The sequence below is a fragment of the Mytilus edulis genome, chromosome 5, assembly GCF_963676685.1.
Source record: "Mytilus edulis chromosome 5, xbMytEdul2.2, whole genome shotgun sequence".
NCBI lineage: Eukaryota > Metazoa > Mollusca > Bivalvia > Mytilida > Mytilidae > Mytilus > Mytilus edulis.
In genome coordinates this window covers 89957540-89979516 of record NC_092348.1, presented here as the reverse complement: position 1 = coordinate 89979516, position 21977 = coordinate 89957540, and the positions used below count along the sequence as shown (strand labels likewise).

Below are 21977 nucleotides of genomic sequence, written 5' to 3'. Positions count from 1 at the left end.
AGTGCCTCCTTTAAATTGATCTTTGTTTATTTTATCTGTATTGTTTTGTCATTTTGTAAAGTAGCTTACAGGAACAGTATTCATTCTATTGTTATTACAATAAAATAACAATAAGACAATCATAAACATTACATCATAGCTTTATTGTTATATTTCATAGTTTCTATTTTTGAACAATTGTAATTGTTTAGATCTATTGTAACGCATAACAATGGACTTTGACCTAAAGGTGTGACGAGCGGGGTTTGAACGAAGATAGCCAAAGAAAGGTTACTAGTGGGGTTTCATGTAAAGAGTAAACAAAAAACAAATTTATTATAAATCATGGTTTGATTTTGACAATAAATATGCATCAGTGATGACTCTTAGCTAAACCATACTAGTTGCTAAAAGCGAATTATTATTTCACCATTTCTTTTTTATTAATCAATAAAAATTAAAAAAAATATATATTTTTTTAAATTTCGTAGCTAGTGCCTTCTTTAAATTTATCTTTGTTTATATTATCTATATTGTTTTGGTTTTTTATTAATTTTGTTGAGTAGCTTACAGGAACTATATTTATTCTATTGTTATCAAAATAAAATGACAATAAGACAATCATCAACATTACACCCTATCTCTATTGTTATACTTTATTGTTTCTATTTCTGAAACAAGTGTAAATTGTTTAGATCTATTGTAACGACTAACAATGGACTTTGACCCAATAGTGTGACGAGCGGGGTTTCTGGAAACCTTTGCCGCAGGGGGCAGCAACAAGAAACTTCTCTTAAAGTTCTCGTAAGTCATAGTTTACGACAGCACAAAGATTGAGCTAACAATCTTTTAAGAGTATAACCAGAAACATTCTTTCTTTGCCCTTTTCTTTCACTTAATATCGCTTAACTTTCTAACGTTCCGTTCTGTCCCTCAACATATAAAAAAAAGATGTGGTATGATTGCCAATGAGACAACTGTCCACAAGAGACCAAAATGACACAGACATTAACAACTATAGGTCACCGTACGGCCTTCAACAATGAATAAAGCCCATACCGCATATTCAGCTATAAAAGGCCCAGATAAGACAATGTAAAACAATTCAAACGAGAAAACTACCGGCCTTATTTATATAAAAAAAGAACGAAAAACATTTTGTTATTTTGATTTAATCTCTGCCAAATAAAATCTAGTGCATTTTGATATAACATAATATTTTTCTTACATATTCTGCTAAATTACTGATCCCGCTTAAGTTAACAAAGTTGGAATATTTAAGAGAAAAATAATATAATGCCTCTGTGCAAAAGACACCGAAAATCAAATGTTAAACAGGAGGAGTTATCATCATCTCCCTCCCCAACACACACACACAGTACTGGAAAAATTTGACACGACGAGTTTATTATCGGTACATTTTCATTGGAAATTTGAGGATCATTGAAACAGAAATAAATTTGGTAAGTTGCCAATGAGATCACTTTCAGGCAGAGACCAAATGACATAGAATTTAACAGCTTTATATATGTCCTTGTACAGCCTTCAACAATTAGCAAAACTCATACCACAAATAGTAAGCAATATAAATATTATATAAAATTCAAAAATGTAACACAATTCAAACAAGAAAACATTCGGCCTGATTAATCAGCATAACAATAAGTAGAATATATATGATATAACCCGGTACAGCAACAAAAGACAGCCACTGAATTACGGGCATGAGACAGTCTTGTAAGACCGAATTTTATGTTTGAAAATTTTAGGATAAGTATACAATATCGCAGATCAAATTTATTCGTTTATAGTGTATTAATGTACGTCTTTAGATTGAGTTACGCCTGCCAATTGATATTTTACCGTGTGTTTTTCTATGTTGTGAAGTTATGCTATTGTTTCAGAAAAAGGGAAAAGGTTTGGATCCATTAAAACGTTTAATCCCGCTGCAAATGTTTGCACCTGTCCTAAGTCAGGAATCTGATGTACAGTAGTTGTCGTTTGTTTATGTAATTTAAACGTGTTTCTCGTTTCTCGTTCTTTTATTTTATATAGATTATATCATTGGTTTTCCCGTTTGAATGGTTTTACACTAGTAATTTTGGGGCCCTTTACAGCTTGTTGTTCGATGTGAGCCAATGCTCCGTGTTGAAGGCCGTACATTGACCTATAATGGTTTACTTTTTTTAAATTGTTATTTGGATGGAGAGTTGTCTCATTGGCACTCACATCACATCTTCCTATATCTATTAAATGTTTTTGAAGTTTTTGAAGGAAAAAATTTGAGAATAAGTATATATATATATATACAAATCGTCTAAACATCAACCCAACAATGTTAGATCTGTAAATTTGCTTTCGCAAATTTTTGTTCTTCCCTCGCCGGAATTCGAACCCATGCTACTGTGATATCGTGACACCAAATCGCCTGCACTGCAGCCGTCCCGCTAGACCACACGACCACCTGGGCTCTCAAACAAAGAGCTTTCGCTGGCCGTGTGTTACCTTTCCTCGTCAGCTTTAATCTAGCGGCGTACTACAGTACATAATATATAAGGCATGAAGATGTTATTGTTACAGATCAGCTAAATTATTTATAGTAAAGGATCCTACAAATTAATGTAATATACAGTCACAGAAAATAATTATATTTATAAGTACGTCTGAGTCAGTGACAACTCATATAAGACAGTATTTTATTGTTTTTTGGGGATGAATCTGAGGATCAGTATTTCATTTAAATTAAAAATATCGAAATATGCATACCGGTTATTCCGTTTAAATGCCTTGTTGGTTAACGAATAAACTGTATACTGATAGATAGATATATAGTAAGAGGTTGTATAACGCAAAGTTTTGGTGGTAACTTGAGAAATTGTATATATGAGATTCTATTTCATATTGATTAAAATTATAATAATATTTAAAATATTTAAAAATATTAGATAATGAAGTCCAAATAAAAATACATTTCTATATTGAGCTGACTGGAGTAAAAGCAAAAAAAATAATTTTGAGCTATCGAAGGAAACATTCCACTAATCAATGTTAATGTAAATAGTGTAATTAAGGTTCGTTTGAGTAAGCAACACATTTACTCATCTATTTATACTGGTGCACGAAATAAACAAGAGTAACCATCAACAGTTGTTGTCCATTCGTTTTATGTGTGTTATCATTTGATTTTGACACTTGATTAGGGACTTCCCGTTTTGAATTTCCTCGGAGTTCAGTATTTATGTTACTTTACTTTTGAACATAGAAAACATAGATGAACTATCTCCAAACAAAGCCATTACAGTACTCTTTAATGCTCGAAGCAAACTTTATTTTAAAATGCTCCAACATAACACGTGAAGATATATGTAGGACTCTAAAGTGCGATGGGGACGCTAAAGTGCGATGGTCACGCTAAAGTGCGATGCTCTACGCTAAAGTGCGATGCTTCCCTACGCTGAAGTGCGATGGTCCGCGAAAGTATACACGTAAGAAATGTAGTTTGATTATGACGATAATAGTCGTTTATACAAACTAGAAATGAACTTGCCGAATTTCAAATATTTGCTGAACAACTTTAAACTAAATGTCAATGACTTAATTGATTTAACCTGATCGTTCTTTGTCGTCTGTAGCAAATGTGTTTGTTTTTTTCGGTAGCTGGAAGAAGAACTTGTTTCCTGTGCAGCAGTCGACCATGTTACTATCTAGATACAATAATATTCGTATAAATATCCTGTATCAAGCTCAGTTTTATTGCAAGCGAACAGATACATTATTATCACACTTTTTTTAAAATACTTCCAGTATATAGTAATATAAAATATAGTATTTTATGACATTCAAAGTACCTTTTTGAAATCATTACGTGGTCGGTCTAAGGGCTTCTTAATTTAGAAACAATCACTGAATCCTATCAGTATATTATAATGCCTGTCATGTATGCTATACATAAAACAGGACTATATTTATATCGAATGTTCTTTAAACTTTTTAAAATCCCTTGAACCTTACCCTATTGGTTCATCGCACTTTAGCTTGATATACCATCGTAATTTAACAAATAAACAACCATCGCACTTTAGCGTGATACACCATTGTACTTTTGCGTAGACCATCGAACTTTAGTTTGACCATCGCACTTTAGAGTACCATCGCACTTTAGAGTCCTACATATATAAGGTGTATGTCCATTGTAAATATTATTGTGACCTCATTTTCTTATATCTGTTATATTAAAAGTTAAAACATGCATCAAAAGCCTTTGTGGCTGGCTTAATCAGTATGTAAATACTGAATGCACATTATATTGTATATATTCAGGTTGCATTTATACATTCATATAAATATATAGATATTAAACAAATATTATTGTACAATAATGTATGTTGCTAATGTTAATGCTGATGGTTATATATGATTTTCTTGAGGAGAATGTATAAATATGAGATATTTTATTTTCAAAATACAAAATTAAGGAGATTCTACTTTGTGTAAATCAACACCATATTTTTTCATTTTCTACAAATATAGTTCTATAAATCTCCCATAAGAACCTCTAGACTGACAAACTGATGAGTTTATGAAAACGTAAATAACTTACATTTTGGCAAAATGTTAAAATTAAAATATTTGTTTCATAAACTGATTGAATAACAATTCCATTTTGAAACAAGAATGTGTCCCAAGTACACAGATGCCCCATGCGCACTATCATTTTCTATGTTCAGTGGACCGTTAAAATGGGATAAAATTTCTAAGGCATTATAAGTAGAAAGATCATATAATAGGTAACACGTTTACTAAGTTTCAGGTTGATCGGACTTCAACTTTATCAAAAACTACCTCGACCAAAAACTTTAACCAAAACTTTAACCTGAAACGGGACAGACGGACGCGCGTACCAGAAAACATAATGTACATAAATGGGCCATAAAAAGCAAATGCTATTTGCACCCAACTTCTGTGATCATTAATGGCTGATGTTAATCCAGGTGGGCGGAGTTTTGACCATTACAAATTGTTTGAAGGGTTATGGGAGAATGAAATACAATAAGAAAAATCTAGGACAAGGTTTTGAGTGTTAAACTTTGTTGTTCAAGAAGCTATAGAAAATTTTGGTATGTTATGAATAACAAACAAGCTAATTTCATTAAAGTTAGGACACCAGAATCTGGCAACTTAGTGAATGCTAATCAATTATGTTATAATTATGTAATAATGAAATTATTACCATTTGAAAGACTAATATTTCTTCTTTCTTTTGGTTCCTCATTTATGAATTTTAGAGATTGAGGAAAACAATTACATCTATTTCAAGTTGTTTGATTTGGGTTGAAACATCGTTGTATTTAAAAGCTAAAGTTTTATTCTCAGGCAGTATATATCTTGTGTTTCTTTTTCAATCACAATTGTTAAAACTATTTGGTCAACGTATACGAAAAAACGTGTAGATCTCTATAGCTAAGTATTAATTTATCAATGAAACAGATAACAGTTGATAGGTGGGGAATAGATCGTTACCCTTGGCTAGCGAGTATGCCTATGAAAAAGCATATCGTTTTCTCGGAAAACGCTTTGTAACTATTTTTCCTATGACCATTCAATTTTTCGTGAATCAAGTATAGTTTAAAAAGTGATCATGATTTAATAGTTATTCTTCATTCAGTAAGATAAATGAACCACATTGTTAAATATATAGAACTTTAACCGCGTCACAGATCGTACTTTACTGGAACTATTGTGGTAAAGTTTTACTTTAAGACAATGCAATTATCAATCATTCAATGAATAATGTTACTATCATGTACACATGAATAGTGAGAATTTAATAATTTTTTAAAAGCTTCCCGTGCATGTTATATATAAATCCATTCAATTCACCTGCTTTATTTTGTGTGTAATAACAAACAAACACAATAGATAAACCTATAACTATAAGTTCAAAACGACACATTAGTATTACCATAACTGAAATGAGTTTTAAACCATTTTATGTCAACATCTTATTTTTTGTACGCAATTATCAGACGGAAAAAATTAACGCGATCGCAAATTCCCCTTCGTCGTTTGAATGAAAGCTGTTACTAAATATTTACATTATATGATCAATACAACGGGTGCCAATAGTGGAACCGGAACGTCGCACTCTGTGGGAGATTCAATGGCGTCCCGGGTTTTTTCTCAAACAGGGTTCATTTTCTTTTAAATGTCTGTTTTTTATTTTGCATCATTCTATTTTTCGTTGTCTGTGCGTTTTCTATAAAATTATGTGATTGACTTTTCTATTCTTTGTTCTTAAAACTGTGTATTCATAACAATGTCACATTCTATTTATATTTAACTATGCAATCGATATAGCTGCACCTAACTTCGATAGCGTTTTAAGTATCATTCTATCCAGATGAGGAAGTATATATTTTATATTTTAGAAATGACCACAGATATGACAACAGCTAAATTTGATCTTACAACGCCCGATACTGATACAGACCCTCTGGGATGTCGCTGTCCATGTTGGACCAAACAAATGGGGATATTTACATGATCTTAATTTGTCTTTGAAAGAATAAGAGGAGATACTGAAACCTGCTTTAAACAAATTACAGAAACTTATTGCGATAAACAAGACAAATACTACAATAAATAATATAATTATATGTCTGGTTCTTGCTTTTTTTGTTGTTGAAATAGATTTGAAAGAATTTGTTAGCTGAATTCTTACGTATTAGAAAAGATTAGGAAGATGTTCGATTATTCTCATTTGTTTTCGTTTTTAAACTGCTTGTTAGTTTTGACTGTCCCCTTGTATCGCCTGACCTTTTTCGTCAGCTCATTCTTGGAGATAAGAAGTTACATTCAAAATGTTGTTGTAGCCATCATTGTAATTTTTTATGTATATTTAAATGGTTATTTTTGTAATCTTTTTGTAATCCTTGAATTTGTAAATTACAAAATTAGATAAATATTTTGTATAAAATATTATTCAGCTGTTCACATGACAAATTCTTTTGTATATCAGTATTCACAGTTTTCAATAACGGTGTCATAAGCTGCCAAATTCATGATCACTGATTTTACCTATATTCTCATAATTTGTTGTCAAAATGGACACTGTCAATAATTAAAATCGTCATTAAATCGATAGATTGCCTATGCACATGGTCTGCATATTGTCACATATATGACAACCACCATGAGAGCTACGTCTCTGCGGCTAAATTGCGGTCTTACATTAGAATGATCAAAACTACGGTATAATATTGTGAACTAAATAGATTGTACACAATCTAACTAAGTATGATCGCTTTCTGTAATACGGTCAAAGAGGAGTTGTAATCACATGGAGTAATTGAAAAAATAGGTCATTTCTGGAATCATGTCTTTCACCGGAAAAGATCGTCAATTGTGCACGCCTTAATGACGTCATTCACCAGATAGAAGGCGCGCCTGTTTCCCTGCTCCATTTAAAGTTTCCAGTACTTTCATAATCGTCATTCTGTAGGGTAGTATAGAAATAATTAATGTTCCGTAAGTACATAATCGTGATTGTCGTATGACTGAGGGAGGGTGACCATCCTTTTAGATTATAATTTCCCAAATATTTTGTGCAGTACAAAATAAAACTTTTTCACCCGTTTGGAAATTCTATGCATACATTTTTGTCACGTGGTAATGGTAGTCACATGACAGATTCGTCTGAAAACCGTATCCCGGAACTGGCCTATACTAAACACAAATACAAATGGCGTTAAATAAAAGCAACAGTAGTATACCACTCTACTAATAAATCGATTAAGCGAAAACAAATTCGGATCACAAGCCAAAAAAGAGGGAAACAAACTACAATAAGAGGAAAACCTGAAAGCAACAGAACGCTTCTACAAAAGCAAACGCCAGCATACATAGAAACGGACTTTTTGATAACAATAAAAGGTCACGTTTAGTACTCAGCAAAACTACTGAGTATGAGAGCTTTCTATAAAACTTACTCAGATAAGTTGTGTTCTTAACGAGTGAGTGTAGTAAATTCAGCCAAAGGTTGTTACGCTTATAAAATATATCGTTTACCGATTTGTTAAATATGAATTAACGATCTTTGTACATCGATAGAATACTGTTGTGTCTAATTTATGATCAGTTATGATTAATCGTTTCGACATCTAATACAACTAACATGTAAATAGTAAAGGTCCTGGTTCTTCATTTCATACCCCTCGGAAAAATATACAGGAATGAATATATTTTTATAAAACTGGTCAACCCTTGGGAAGCCGACGGAGACAACTAGGCAACACGAAGGGTAGAAGATTTGATAGTCCGTACCCTTCGTATTTAAGAATAGAGAACTAGTGTAAACTTAGGAGTGCTATTGCTGAATATTAATTGGTAAGTTCCCCTTATAATCTTTATAGAAAAAGGCAATAATCATACAGTTACAATTACAAGAAATGCAGGATAAGTTGGCTCGAAATAGTCATCATACGCTTTTTGGTCGCTTTTGTTTCAGTTTCGTAAAGAACAATGGCATTTAAGAGTTTGATATTTTGTGTTTTAATGCCACTTTTAATCACCGCTTTTGGACTATTACTGGGAGGCCAGTTTTCAATGGTGGAGGAAGCCGAAGTGCCCGGAGAAAACCACTGACATTCGATAGAAAAACTGAAAATCCAAGTCAATTAAGATTGGAGTCGGTGAACCCGGGGTTCGAACTCACAACCTCAGTGTTGACTGGCTAGTGATTACAGGGATAACTACTTAGACCACTCGTTCATCGGCCGTATGGAGGCCCCCTAATGAGTTTTATAGAATTTTTTGCAGACAAACTTGATTTTTGAAAGGAGAGTTATCATCTCTCCGATTTGATGCTTACGACATGAGATGTATATAAATAAAGAGATGAGGTATGATTTCCAATGAGACAACTATCCACAAAAAGTTAAAATGAAAGCAATTAAAGGCAACAGTAGGGCCTTCAACAATGAAAGATGATTCAAATTTAGTTTCTTCAATACCAGTCGCCAAGTATTACTTTTGTTAGGACTTTCAAAAACAAGATTCGAGTGACTTCTAGTGTCATCAAGCTATATTTGCCAAACATAGTACTTATTCTGTTGTTCTTGGAAGTTTCATTACTGTAAAAACAGACAATGCAATTTCCCATAGGAACTCACTTTACGGCTAAAACTGCGACACATTTACTATGAAGTTTCGTAAAACATTATATCCTAGAATGGAAAGTTGATATACACTAATATCTTATTCAAAGGTCAAACCATAGGACTGTGCGGCATATTTTCAACATGCATATGCCCTGAAATTGTTAGAGTTTAAACTTATACTAGATATGAACTACCCTTACCTTTACGTTTTACTTACTTCAGAATTCATTTTTCACCGCAATAGTATTTTTTTATACTGGTTACAGTCCCAAGTTATGTCTCTATGAGATGAAATATAGAGATCATATCTTGGAACCAGTACGTTATTAAATTAACATATCTATGAATATTATATATCTCCCCAAAATAGGCGTGGTTTGAGAAAAAGCTGTATTTACAAAGTGCAACACATGAACGCAAATAAAAAACGTGTGGTAAATGAAGTCTGCCTTCTTTGGGCGACGATTTTGTAAATGCTCTATTCAGTAACTGAACATTGGGCTTACTCTATTGTGTTTAGTAAGAAAAGTAAGAAAAGTCTAACGGTGAAGTTGGCTTCATTATTTGCACACGTCTTCGAATTAGCTAAATTAATTAAGCACTAATATATTTTATGTTTATTCAAACAAAGTCCATTAAGCATAATCAAATAGCAGTAAGACAAACAATTGTAGTTTTTTACGTTTATCTTAATAAATAGTCTGCGTCATAAGTATATGCAAATCAATTTAAAATGCGTTAGTAGTTCATTCAAAAATGAGTGTTTGTCAATAGTATTGACAATTCGAAAGATACCAGCAATATCGAGTTAAATGTTCATGCATTTTACCAACGAATCCTCAAACAAATAGATAGTCACTGATCTTACTGGTATTCTAAGTACTAACGGGAAAAATGTTGCATTTTTTTAATTTTTGTCTCTTGATATATTTGTTGGATCAAACTGTTACGCCATTAAGTAAGTATAGATTTGTTATAATTTTTAACTGAGGTAGAGACAAAAACGGTTGGAGAATGATTAATTAAGTAATTTAATCGTGATCGGAACTAGCCTGAAGTTGCCTTTATTTCGGGTTAGTTTTATATTGACTTATTATGAATCATACCGAGAAACAAAAACATAAAAAACGATAATTATTAGTTTAAAAGTTAAAAAGATATAATATAATATTTTTTTCGTTTTTTTAGAAATAAAGTTTTTTGATTATTTTCGACACATAAGTTTAAATGTCACTCTGGTATCTTTCGCATCTCTATTATGATTTGTTTGTAATCATATTTGTTTGAATACTGAAATTGTCAGTCGGTTTCTTAGATTGCTCATATAATTTTGCTCATATGTTTTTGGTAATCGACGTGTCTCTTTCAATAAATCGCCTGTGTACATGTTACTAGTGTATCGTATTTAAATATTAAATTAGGTATCGATTTGTTGTTTCAGAAATGCTTTATCATTTGCACTGTTTGTTACAAATGAATAATTATTACAAATACGTTACTACTGATATGTAGGACTTATTGTATATGCTATAGCAACTGATTTAAAACATGTCAATGCTATATGTGGTGTTATCTCCGATGCTCAGTTTAGACATTGTGTGGAATAATTTACAACGTAATAATATAGTTCTATGCTGAAGTGAACACTATGGGTGCCATATTTGGAGCAGGATTTGCTTACTCTTCCGAAGCATCTGAGATCATCCCCGTTTTTGATGGGTTATTGTTGCTCACTTTTTACTTTTCTATGTGTTGACTCTTGTTTGACTATTCGTCTGTTTTCTTTTTTTTTTTTCATGGCATTGTCAGTCTGTGTATCCCTTTGGTATATTTCGCCTGTCTTTTTTTTTTAAACCCAAGAAAACGATGGACACATCTACGTGATTAATACTTAGATTAGGTTAAAAATATCAATCATTTTCTTTCGCGTCGTTACAATTTTTTAAAGTTTAGCAATGAACGTGGCTTATAAGACAAAGCGTTTAAATTTCATACTGACGATAATAAAAGTACAACACAGTAACATCATAATTTTCATAGAACGAAACTAAAAATATACAAGAACTCTTCTTATTTTCATCTTAATCGGGGTTCCTTCAAACACCTGTACAAATAAGAAGATAAAAAGAAGCCTGATCATTTAATTTCACATCCAGATATACTGATGATGTTCTTTCAGTTAACAATCCAAACTTTTCTGAATGGGTTCCATTAATATACCCCAAAACTAGAAATTAAAGAAACAACAGACACGACTTCCTCCTGCACATTTTTAGACTCATACCTCGATTTTGACATATACGGTCATCTCAGTTCCAAAATCTATGACAAACGAGACGATTTTAATTATGAAGTTATCAATTTCCCCAATCTTAGTAGCATGCAGCAACAACTCAGACTTTGTAAAACGTCACCGGTGACAGAGTTGAAAGTTTAGGAATCAGGGGAATGTCAAAGAACGTATCGTTCTTTTTCTAGAAAAAAAAATCGCTGGACGATACCAAGACCTTGTTGATAAATATTCCGTTTCACAAATAATATAATACACAATGGTCTTGAGGTATAGATTCTGGACACTGACGTTGTTTATCATCGTAACGTGATATAGTACTCTTTTATTTGTCTTTATGAATATTACTTGCACTGTTCAGTCTGTTTTGGTGGTATCTATTTGACGTAGCTCTGTATTAAAACATCCCGTTATTGTGTTATTGGTCTATTATAATTTTTTCATTCTTGTCGTTTATTTTTGCTAAAATGCTTTGTCTATATGATTTCTTTGTTACGTATGACGTGGCTCTGTACTTATGCAACCCGTCATTGTGTTATTGTGCCACCGTAAATGTTTGTTAACATATTTGTTTGTTTAGATAGTGATTAAGATAATTTAAGACAATGTTGACTGCTGTACTCCTATTTAGGACATTTTTTACCCATTATGTCTGTTTGTTTTGTTAACATAACTTTGTCAATAAAATTGAAGTGTATGCGACGGTCATACAAGTCAAGGGTTTAGCTAGCTATTAAATCCAGGTTTAATCCACCATTGTCTACATAAGAAAATACCCTTACCAAGTCTGGAATATGACAGGTGTTGTCCATTCGTTTGATATGTTTAAATTTTGCTTTACCATCTAGTTAGGGTCTTTCCGTTTTGAATTTCCTCGGATTTAAGTATGTTTGTGATTTTACTTTTTGAATAGTTATCTTTCAAGTTAAAACCTAATATACAGTAAGTGCTCTGCAATGTAATCTGCTAAACTGAATCTTGGTGGTGGTTGAAAAAAGAATAAATGTCATACGAGCGCGGCTCTAACAAGAATATTGGTACTTAATTCTTAAAAACATATAAACAAAAATATCAAACTCTAAGGTAACTAGAAAAAAGGAAAATAAAAAAGTCATAAACCTAATGAAATCCAACGTTAGATTATATCTACCAATAAAATAAATGGCCTGTTGCTTTTCTTGTGATAAATCAAGGGACGGGTGATTGGGAAAGTGAGAGTTTAATGCAAAATGTTGTTACAGATCAGCCTCATTATATCTGTTTTAACTGTGAAAAAAACGATACTTTTGACTCTACCTGTAGATCAGAAAGACATAAGCTTATTAACTTGTATGAGCTATCGTATAAAATAAACTTAGACGTAAGTATTTAACTTGAATGGGTTGACTGTAAGCGGAAGACTGTCGACAGTGGAAGTCTATACTTACAAACTTTACTAGCATTGCGGTTATTTCCAACTGTGATTTTTTTTTAATAAACACACGGGTATTGGTTAAGTTTTCACAAAACAACATGATTGATATTTCCTTAAATTACAACAATGAGAGCATATAAACTGATAAATCAATGGAAAGTACCATATTCTACCACTAGATAAACCCATTCCCGTTTAAATATTTATATGATATGTATATACCATTCATCGTGTTACTAATTTTTAATATGATTCTTATTATAATAGGTTTTTCGTTTTATCTTTCATATTAAATTTAATTTTTGTAATTCCATACAATTTTAATCGATCAGTAAACAATATATTTTTCACAATTTCTTCAAACTATACAAAAAAACCTGCCATAACTAACAGTATCTTGGTTCAACATTAAACTGTTTTGGCAAAAGCAACAGTTATGTTTTCTTCGACAGTCAGTGCTAATATTCGATATTTGAATACTATTGTACGTTGCAGGTATTGTATCGTCGATTAGATGGGGGGATGGGGGGTAAACCATTTTTTGGATTATTGAATTATAATATGTTTTGTATCATAATTTTAATTTCGATCATTGATGGCACCAAGTAGGATTAAGAAGAAAAAAAGGGTTTTGTTTAAACATTGATAGAAGCGTAGTACTAGTATTGAAATAAAATTTCGCTGTCAGCAGCTAGTTTTGATGAATGATCATAGAAATGGGTCAACGTCTGAAATAGTCTTGTTAAAATATCTTTAACTAAACAATGCACAACGTTATAAAAAATCCATATAAGGAGTTGCAGGACTTAAATAGGCGTTCAATTTTATGTGAAGTCTTATAGATTTTGGTTGAAAACTGTAGAAACACACATTATGCACCAGACTGCGCCGCCAGACTGCCCACCCACACGACCATACTATAAACCAACCAAGCCAAATATAATCTCAGACAAATTGCTGATATATTGTGGTATTTCGAAATAAGTATTCGACCTCATCTGGGTCCGTAATGATGCAACCGTTAATCTACCCTTAGTCGAGGGACAGCTGAAAAAAAATTGAATGTAGGGGAGGTTACATTGGGGAGACCTTTTTATCAATTGATTTGACTTATACATCATATGAGTAAATAATTTTCAATTAATTAATATGTTTTATCTATAAAAAGAAACTAAAAATATGAAAGAAATTCTGGATCACGTGCTCATTGACAGTTTGTGAAGGTCATGTCGAATATTAGCGAGATGGTATTCAGTCAGGAATGCATACAAAATAATGATAATTCAAACGCTTCCATACATGGGTTTTGTTTTCTACGAATTTTGTGTAATCCTGGGGCCGAGTCAATGAAAGTACCCTAGGATATGTCCTAAGATAGGTCTTAGGACATTATTTGGGATGGTCTTAGGACGTATCTGAGACATGTCTTAGGATGTAAAACAAAGCTATCTTAGGACAGTCCTAACTCATTTATTTAATTGAAACAAATATGTAGAGAATTCAATGACATATATTCTATTGTATTTCACTATATGTGTAAAGGGAGGAAGGGTGACTCTTTTATGGAAAACAATTTACGCAAAATAAAAGTTTTAGCGTAATACTAGAATTTACGTATTATACATGATAAAAAAAATATATAAATTAATTTCATACGACAACAAAACAAAATAGTCGTACAACTTTGTTAACAATACAATATGCGTGCTTCAATTTAATGTAAGAATGTAAATTAGTTTTGTATTTGGGTCCACCCGATTTCATTACACGTACTGTACTGAATAAATTTTTATTAAAAAGAAGCAAATTTTTTTTCACATTTAAATAAACAATGCACCGTTTGGTTAGGGAGTATTTTTTAAGAATAAATTTGTCTACAAATTGAAAATAATGTAACACAATTAATTTTTTAACAAATATTAAAACAACATTGTTTAATTAGCTCAATTCTTATAACATTATAATAGTTTAATATTGTATAAGTATATTTATTATTGAGTTTATGCCATATTTGTTGTTTTTATTTCGTTTTAGGACATCGTAACTTTTAGAACTATCCTAAGACACCTATTTATATGTCCTAACTTTAGGACCAAATTTAGGACATATCTTAGTTTAGGAGACTTTCGTTAACCTAACTTAGGACTAAGACGTGTCCTAAAACCATCCTTTGACATGTCCTAGTCCTAGGACAGCTTCGTTGACACGGCCCCTGATTGCCATCTATACTGCTTAAGGAAGAGACCATTTAATTGAGTCGCAACTCCTCTAAAACCATATATAGTATGATATATTAGTGATATGACGTATAAATGTAGTGTCTTGTACTTTAATCCTCAGAAAACACCAATTTTTGAGATAATATTCAAATTTGGAGACCGTTATCCATCCGTGTTTTATACGCTTTCGTACATGATCAATCGATGTAATACTTTGGTAATCGATAATACTAAAATAATGCAGTCCAATTTGTAAGCCTGCATACGACGATTCAAAGAATTAAACTGAATATATATCTTAAATAGGGCCCTGTATAGCTAACGGTTCGGTGTGAGCCAAGGTTTCGTGTTGAAGACCGTACTTAGACCTATAATGTTTTTTGGTCATTTGGCCCAAAAGGGCCAAGTGAGCTTTTCTCATCACTTGGCGTCTGTCGTCCGTCATCGTACGTTAATTTTTACATCTTCTCCTTTGAAACTACTGGGCCAAATTAAACCAAAATTTTCCAAAATCTTCCTTAGAGTATCTAGTTTTTAAAATGTAGCAAATGCAAGGATCCAGATCATTAACCAACATGGCTGCCATGGCTAGAAATAGAACATGGTCGTAAAACAAGTTTTTTGGCTTATATCTCTGAAACTAACGCATTTAGACCAAATCTGCCTGGTTAAAAAATGTTCATCAGGTACAGATCAAATTCCATTGAAATTTTCAGACACATCAAATAACCCGATGTAGGGTTGCTGTCTTTGAATTTGTAATTTTAAGAATATTTTGCAGGTTTTTTGTATATTATCTTGAATAGTTTGATAGATAGTTCGTTTCTGAGTGTGTTACATTTCAGTGTTGTGTTTCTGTTGTGTCGTAGTTCTCTTATACTTGATGCATTTCCCTGAGTTCTAGTTTGTAACTCGGATTTGTTTTTTCTCTATCGATTTATGAATTTCGAACTACTGTTGCCTTTATTTATAAACTTTAGATAACAAAATTGTTCAGCAAAGTAAGATCTTCAAATAACTCAACATGATAAAAATTGTCAATTGACCCCATAAAGAGTAATTGCCATTTAATGTAAATTTTTAACAATTTTTCGTAAATTTGGGTAAAATTGGTAAATTTTTACAAAATATTTTACTCTTAAACTACTGAGCAAAGTTCATGATAGATATATATAATTAATAACAACAAGAATATGTTCAGTCAAGAAAGATCTACAAACACATCACCATCACAAAAATAAAATTTGTTCATGAATTCTATTCTTGTCTGTAACGTGTGCACACAGACTAAGGTGAGCGACAGAGGCTCTCAGAGTCTCTAGTTCTTTTACAATTGTCCTTGGATGGATGAGAGCCATATATCAAATATCTTTATTAACTAGTTTAGTAGATGTTGGTAAAAAAAAACTACGAAAATCAACCTTTTGCACATTTATTTTTAGACTTTGATTTTAAAAAGGCGTATGATACGATTGATAGAACATTGTTATTGGAAAAACTCAAATCTCTGGGGGTTGAATGGCTATTAATTCCCGTCATCATTGGGTCATGTGCTCGATCAGAGTCAATAGTTTTAACACAGATTGTTTAACTGTAAACTGTGGTTTAAATTATTTAACATGTTCATAAAATAAATTTATGTAACTTTGTTCAAATAGATGTAAATTCTTTGTTGATTAGAATGTCTACAGTAGTTTTAATTGAGCTCTTACACAAAACTCTCCGAGTGATAGTGTTAATAATCCTAACGCGATGTAACTTTAATGTTGCTTGCGTTACCATGGATAAATAAGTAGAAACGAATTCTGATTGGTCACACCTGCAGTATTGTCCAAATATGGATTTGTTTTTATTTACTGAATAGCGTTACTTTACAATTAGATTGCATTTAATAAAGAATTTTCTTAGTAAAACAGATTTGACTATTTTCAGGTGAGTAAAAACTAAGTTTGATTTTTATTTTAAAATCTATTTTTTTCATTCATTCAAAATGTTTAATCTTAATTTTGCAGATGAGTATATATTATGTGAAGGTAATAGTACCAATTTGGAATGTTGCCTGGAATGTTCTATTCAAATTCTAGAGGCGACGTACGGAAGAACTAATTCTATTGTGTGTCCACACGACACTGTGTTCTATTCTACAGAATACAACTATACCAATTCTGCCAGCACTATTGTGAGCAACGCATGTGATGGAAAACCATCATGTCTGGTCTATTCCACCAACGACCTATACGATGATCCTTCTCCAGGTGTTTTTAAATACCTGAACGTTACGTATGAATGTTTAAAAGCAGGTATGGTGAATATTTATAATTTTATGTGATTGATGATGTAATTTTAAAGTAGCTAAATGCCGTGGATTCACATGAACATGTAAACCTATTTTCCTTGTGAGGAAATCCCGTCATCATACGACTACGTTGTTTATTGGTCGTGTTAACATCGAAAACAGATAGGCATGTGTTAAATCCCCTTTTGAGAATGAGTTTAAAGAGTAATATAAAAAAAATATTCAAACTCAGAGTATAATTCAAAACGAAAAGTCGCAAATCAAATGGCAACATCAAAAGCTAATACACAGCAAACGATAATGGATAACAACTGTCATATTCCTGACTTGGTACAGGCATTTTCTAATGTAGTAAATGGTGAAGGTTGTATAGCTAGCTGAACCTCCCATGACAGTCGTATAAAATTCCATGATCTTGAGAACAATGTGTGGAAAAAACTAACAGACATAATAGGTATCAATGTCAAATATAAAAGGTAAATTATAAAACAAACAAATATGTCAACAAAGAAAAAGAAAAACGCATATAGACAAAGACCTGTTGGTGACCTTCTGCTGTTGTTTTTTTCTATGGTCGGGTTGTTGTCTCTTTGGCACATTCCCCATTTCCATTCTCAATTTTACAGTAGCAAAAGCGAAAGACAAGGATACAAAAACTAATCGAAGCACAATACCACAATGACGGAATGAATAAGTACCGAGCCTTATCAAATGGATATTACCAAAAATAGACTAAACAGTGAAAGTAATAATTTAAAAAGACAAATAAAATAACACTAGATGACAAACGGCATCAGTACCCAGAATATATACGGAATGTTTATCAACAATGTGTCTTCCGATAGACCTTTTTTCAGAAAAAGGACGAGACTTCATTTGATATTACCCTGGTTCATCAACCTTTTTGAACAGACACTGGTACAAACAAAATTTCAGCATCATCGCCTCCTTGTCCTCAATCATGCGACATCCAAATTTGAATGTAAGGATGGTTATGAATAACTTCCAAAATTAAAAAAGACAATGAAATCAGAACTATCAGTACTTGATGTAACTAGAAGCTGAAGTTTTATTCTCCGGCTGTTTATATCTTGTGTTTCTTTATCAACCACAACATTTAAAAGTACTGGATCAACTACTAATACAAATAGATTAGTGTTTAATAAAGGCAACAGTAGTATACCGTTGTTCAAAATTCATAAATCGATTGAGTGAAAACAAATCAAGGTTACAAAATAAAACCGTGGAAAATACATCAACTATAATAGGGAAAACAACGGAACAACAGAAACACTTAGGTGCAACAAAAACAAACGCCAACATACATAGAAACGGACTATTAGATTACAACTGCCATATTCCTGACTTTGTACGGGAAATTTTAAGACATGGTGGGTTTAACCTGTTTGTATTGAATTGCTAACTAAACTTGATTATATGGCAGTATAAATTACTAATGAAAAATCAATACCTTTGTTTTTAAATATTTTTGGTCGCTATTTTTGTTTTACCTATTGAGTTTTCGTGTATCGCGTATTATTAAATATGATCAGTATGTTATAGTTAATTCTACACTCCTTAAGGTAAACGCACCATAATGTTCACTATATGGAACTTAACTCCGTCCCAGATTGTACAACATACTAGAACTGTTGTGATAATTTTCACATTAAATACATCACGACAATGAAATTACCAATCATTGTGTGAGGGTTTTTTTATTATCTTGTACACCTAAATACTGAGAATTGTCTTTTTTTAAAAAGCTTCTAATGAGGTTTAAATATTATTCCATGCAATACCCCCTTGCTTTATTTTGTGCGTAGTGACATAAAAATAAAATAATAAACCTAGAACTAGAAGTTTAAAAGGCCACCTTAGTATTACCATTACAGTAATGTTTTTTCAAATCATTTTATGACAACATTCTATGTATTGAACGCAATACCGGTAATCCGACGGAAAATTCAACGCGATCGTTAATCTTGCTTCCTCTTTAATCACTATCACTGAATGTAAGCTGTAACTAAATATCTAATTTCATGTGATCAATACAACGGGTGCCAATAGTGGAACAGAAACTTCGCACTCTACAGGAGATTCAATGGCGTCGTTAGTTTATTCATTTCTTTTTCAAACAGGGTCGTGATGATTTTCTTTTATTTGTTCGTAATTTATTTTGTATCATTTTTTTTTTCATTGTCTGTGCATTTTCTATAAAACTATGTGATTGACTTTTCTATCCTTTGTTCTTAAAAATGTGTATTAATGTCAAACATTCACATTCCATTTTGTTTTTAACTTTGTATTGATATCTAAATGTAATGTCTTTGTGTTAGTCAAGAGAAACCATCCGTTTCTGCATAATGCTCATCGTCGATTATGATTTTATCATCGCATCTTAACTAGAATTTATAAAATCGTTGAACTGTTCAGATGCCTTGAGAATGGAAATGGGGAATGTGTCAATGAGACAACAACCCACCCATAGAAAAAACAACAGCAGAAGGTCACCAACAGGTCTTCAATGTAGCGAGAAATTCCCGCACCCGGAGGTGTCCTTCAGCTGGCCCCTTAACAAATATATACTAGTTCAGTGATAATGATAACAGTATGTTACATTTGTTGTTTCGTTGTTTTCCTCTTATAGTTGATGTGTTTCCCTCGGTTTTAGTTCGTAACCCGGATTTGTTTTCTATGACTTTCGAACAGCGGTATACTACTGTTGCCTATATTTAAAACACAAATCAAACGAATTTATTACGATCAATTTGTTTTAGGTTTTTAGCCATGACAGGTTTTTTTTCATGTTTTAAAGGAAAAATAAGTTTGAGAGATCTTAATTCTTCAATTTGATAAGTAACCTCCGTATAAACCATACATCATCGGATACTTGAAAGAGAAAAAACTGATGAATTATTTAAAATATTGTGAGAATGTATGTAAATATCAAAAGAACCTAAGAATCAATAACGACCAATTTCTCAGTTGAATAATTATGCTAGCTAGATGCAAGGACTTAGAAAATAATTTTATGTATAAAAAGCTACAAGTAAAACTAAGCAGAGCAGAATCTTCTTTGGGAGTTCAAATAAAAATATTAAAAATTAATTTCTTCTATATGAAATTGATATAATTGCAACTAAATTCGATCTATGTTTATGTATAATCTTGTCCTGATGAAGATGAATATATATATATTACGTTTTAGAAATTACAACAGAAAAGACATCAGCTAACTTTGATCTGACTACGCCTGATACTGATACAGACCCTTTGGCATATACAGAAATTATAACAGAAAAAACAACAGCTAACATTGATCTTACAATGCCTGATACTGATACAGACCCTTTGTCATGCCGCTGTCCTTGCTCTCTAGTAGGACCAAACAAATGGGGATATTTACGTGATCTAAATGTGTCTTTGGCACAATTAGAGGAGATATTGAAACCTGATTTAGATATATTGCAGAAACTTATTGCGATAAACAAGAAAAATACTAACATGAATTTACGTACCAAATATTCTGCAGCAGACGATCGTATTTCGGCCGTTTCCATTGGCTTAGCAGGAGCTACAATTATATGTCTTGTTCCTGCTTTTTTTGTTGTCATGGATTTGATAGAATGTTTTCGCTGAAATTGTTTCGGAATAGAAAAGAATATAAAGATGTTTGACATTTATCTAGCCGTAGTTTGTCAACTACTAGTACTTGTGTGTTTTTATTTTCCCATTTCAAAACTTTGCTTAAGACATCACTGCAATTGTTGATGTATATTGAATTGATACTTTAAAGTTTAATTTTGTAATTCTTGAATTTGAAAATTACAAAATTAGATCAATAGTTTTATAAAATGAAATTATTCAGCTGTTTACAAGACATATTATTTTGTATAACAGTATTCACAGTTTTCCTCAAATGTTTCATTAGCTGTCAGATTCTTAATCAGCGATTTGACCCATATTCTAATAACTGACTTTATAAAAAAAAAAAAGTCAAAATGAGCACTGTTAAAAGATAATATAGTATATCATTAATTCGGTAGATGGCCAATTACATATGGTCCGCAAATTGTCAAAAAATATGACAAGCCCCATTAGAACGTCGTATACCTCCGCTGCTAAATTGCGAATTTACTTTAAAATGCAGTATGATAAAATACAAGGTAAACATTTAAGGACCGAAAATAGCACTTTAAAGAGCAACAATGATGAAATATATAAACGAGGTTGTGTGCTGGTTATCTTACATGTTAAATTAATTAAGAAATGATTGATGCAAGCTATACTTTATTGTAGTTTTAACATGGGTAGGCATTATATTCGTGATTATTTTTGCCCGAGCGATAGTGAGTGCTAAAATAACACGAATATAATGCCTACCCATGTTAAAACTACAATAAAGAATAGCTTGCATCAGTTACTTCGATCCTGATTAGAACAATTAAGGTAATTTATATGTCCGATGTGCATAAGGGTAAAGCGATTGTTTAGGCTCTTTTATGAACCTCCCGTTTTGTTTGTAAAGAAGCATACAGCTGGCACTGTGATTTTTCAGAGGGAGGAGTTTTTTAACAGCCAGCATGAACGGTTGTCGTATCTAGGTCAAATATGTCAA

General features: G+C 32.1%; 1 protein-coding gene across 2 annotated transcripts in view; it reads left to right on the top strand.

Moving 5' to 3' along the window:
• LOC139524785 (uncharacterized) overlaps nt 1-21042 on the top strand; it is an 85188-nt gene extending 64146 nt beyond the window's left edge. The window contains exons 1-3 of one of the 2 annotated variants that reach the window (XM_071319866.1): nt 9924-10095; nt 17073-17360; nt 20568-21042. In XM_071319866.1, coding sequence (XP_071175967.1) covers nt 10032-10095; nt 17073-17360; nt 20568-20998 — 783 coding nt within the window. In that variant the 5' untranslated portion in view covers nt 9924-10031 and the 3' untranslated portion in view covers nt 20999-21042. Of the gene's footprint in view, nt 1-9923; nt 10096-17072; nt 17361-20567 lie in introns of those variants that run through there. The other variant, XM_071319865.1, reaches the window with a different exon arrangement.
• Nucleotides 21043-21977: the final 935 nt, after the last annotated feature.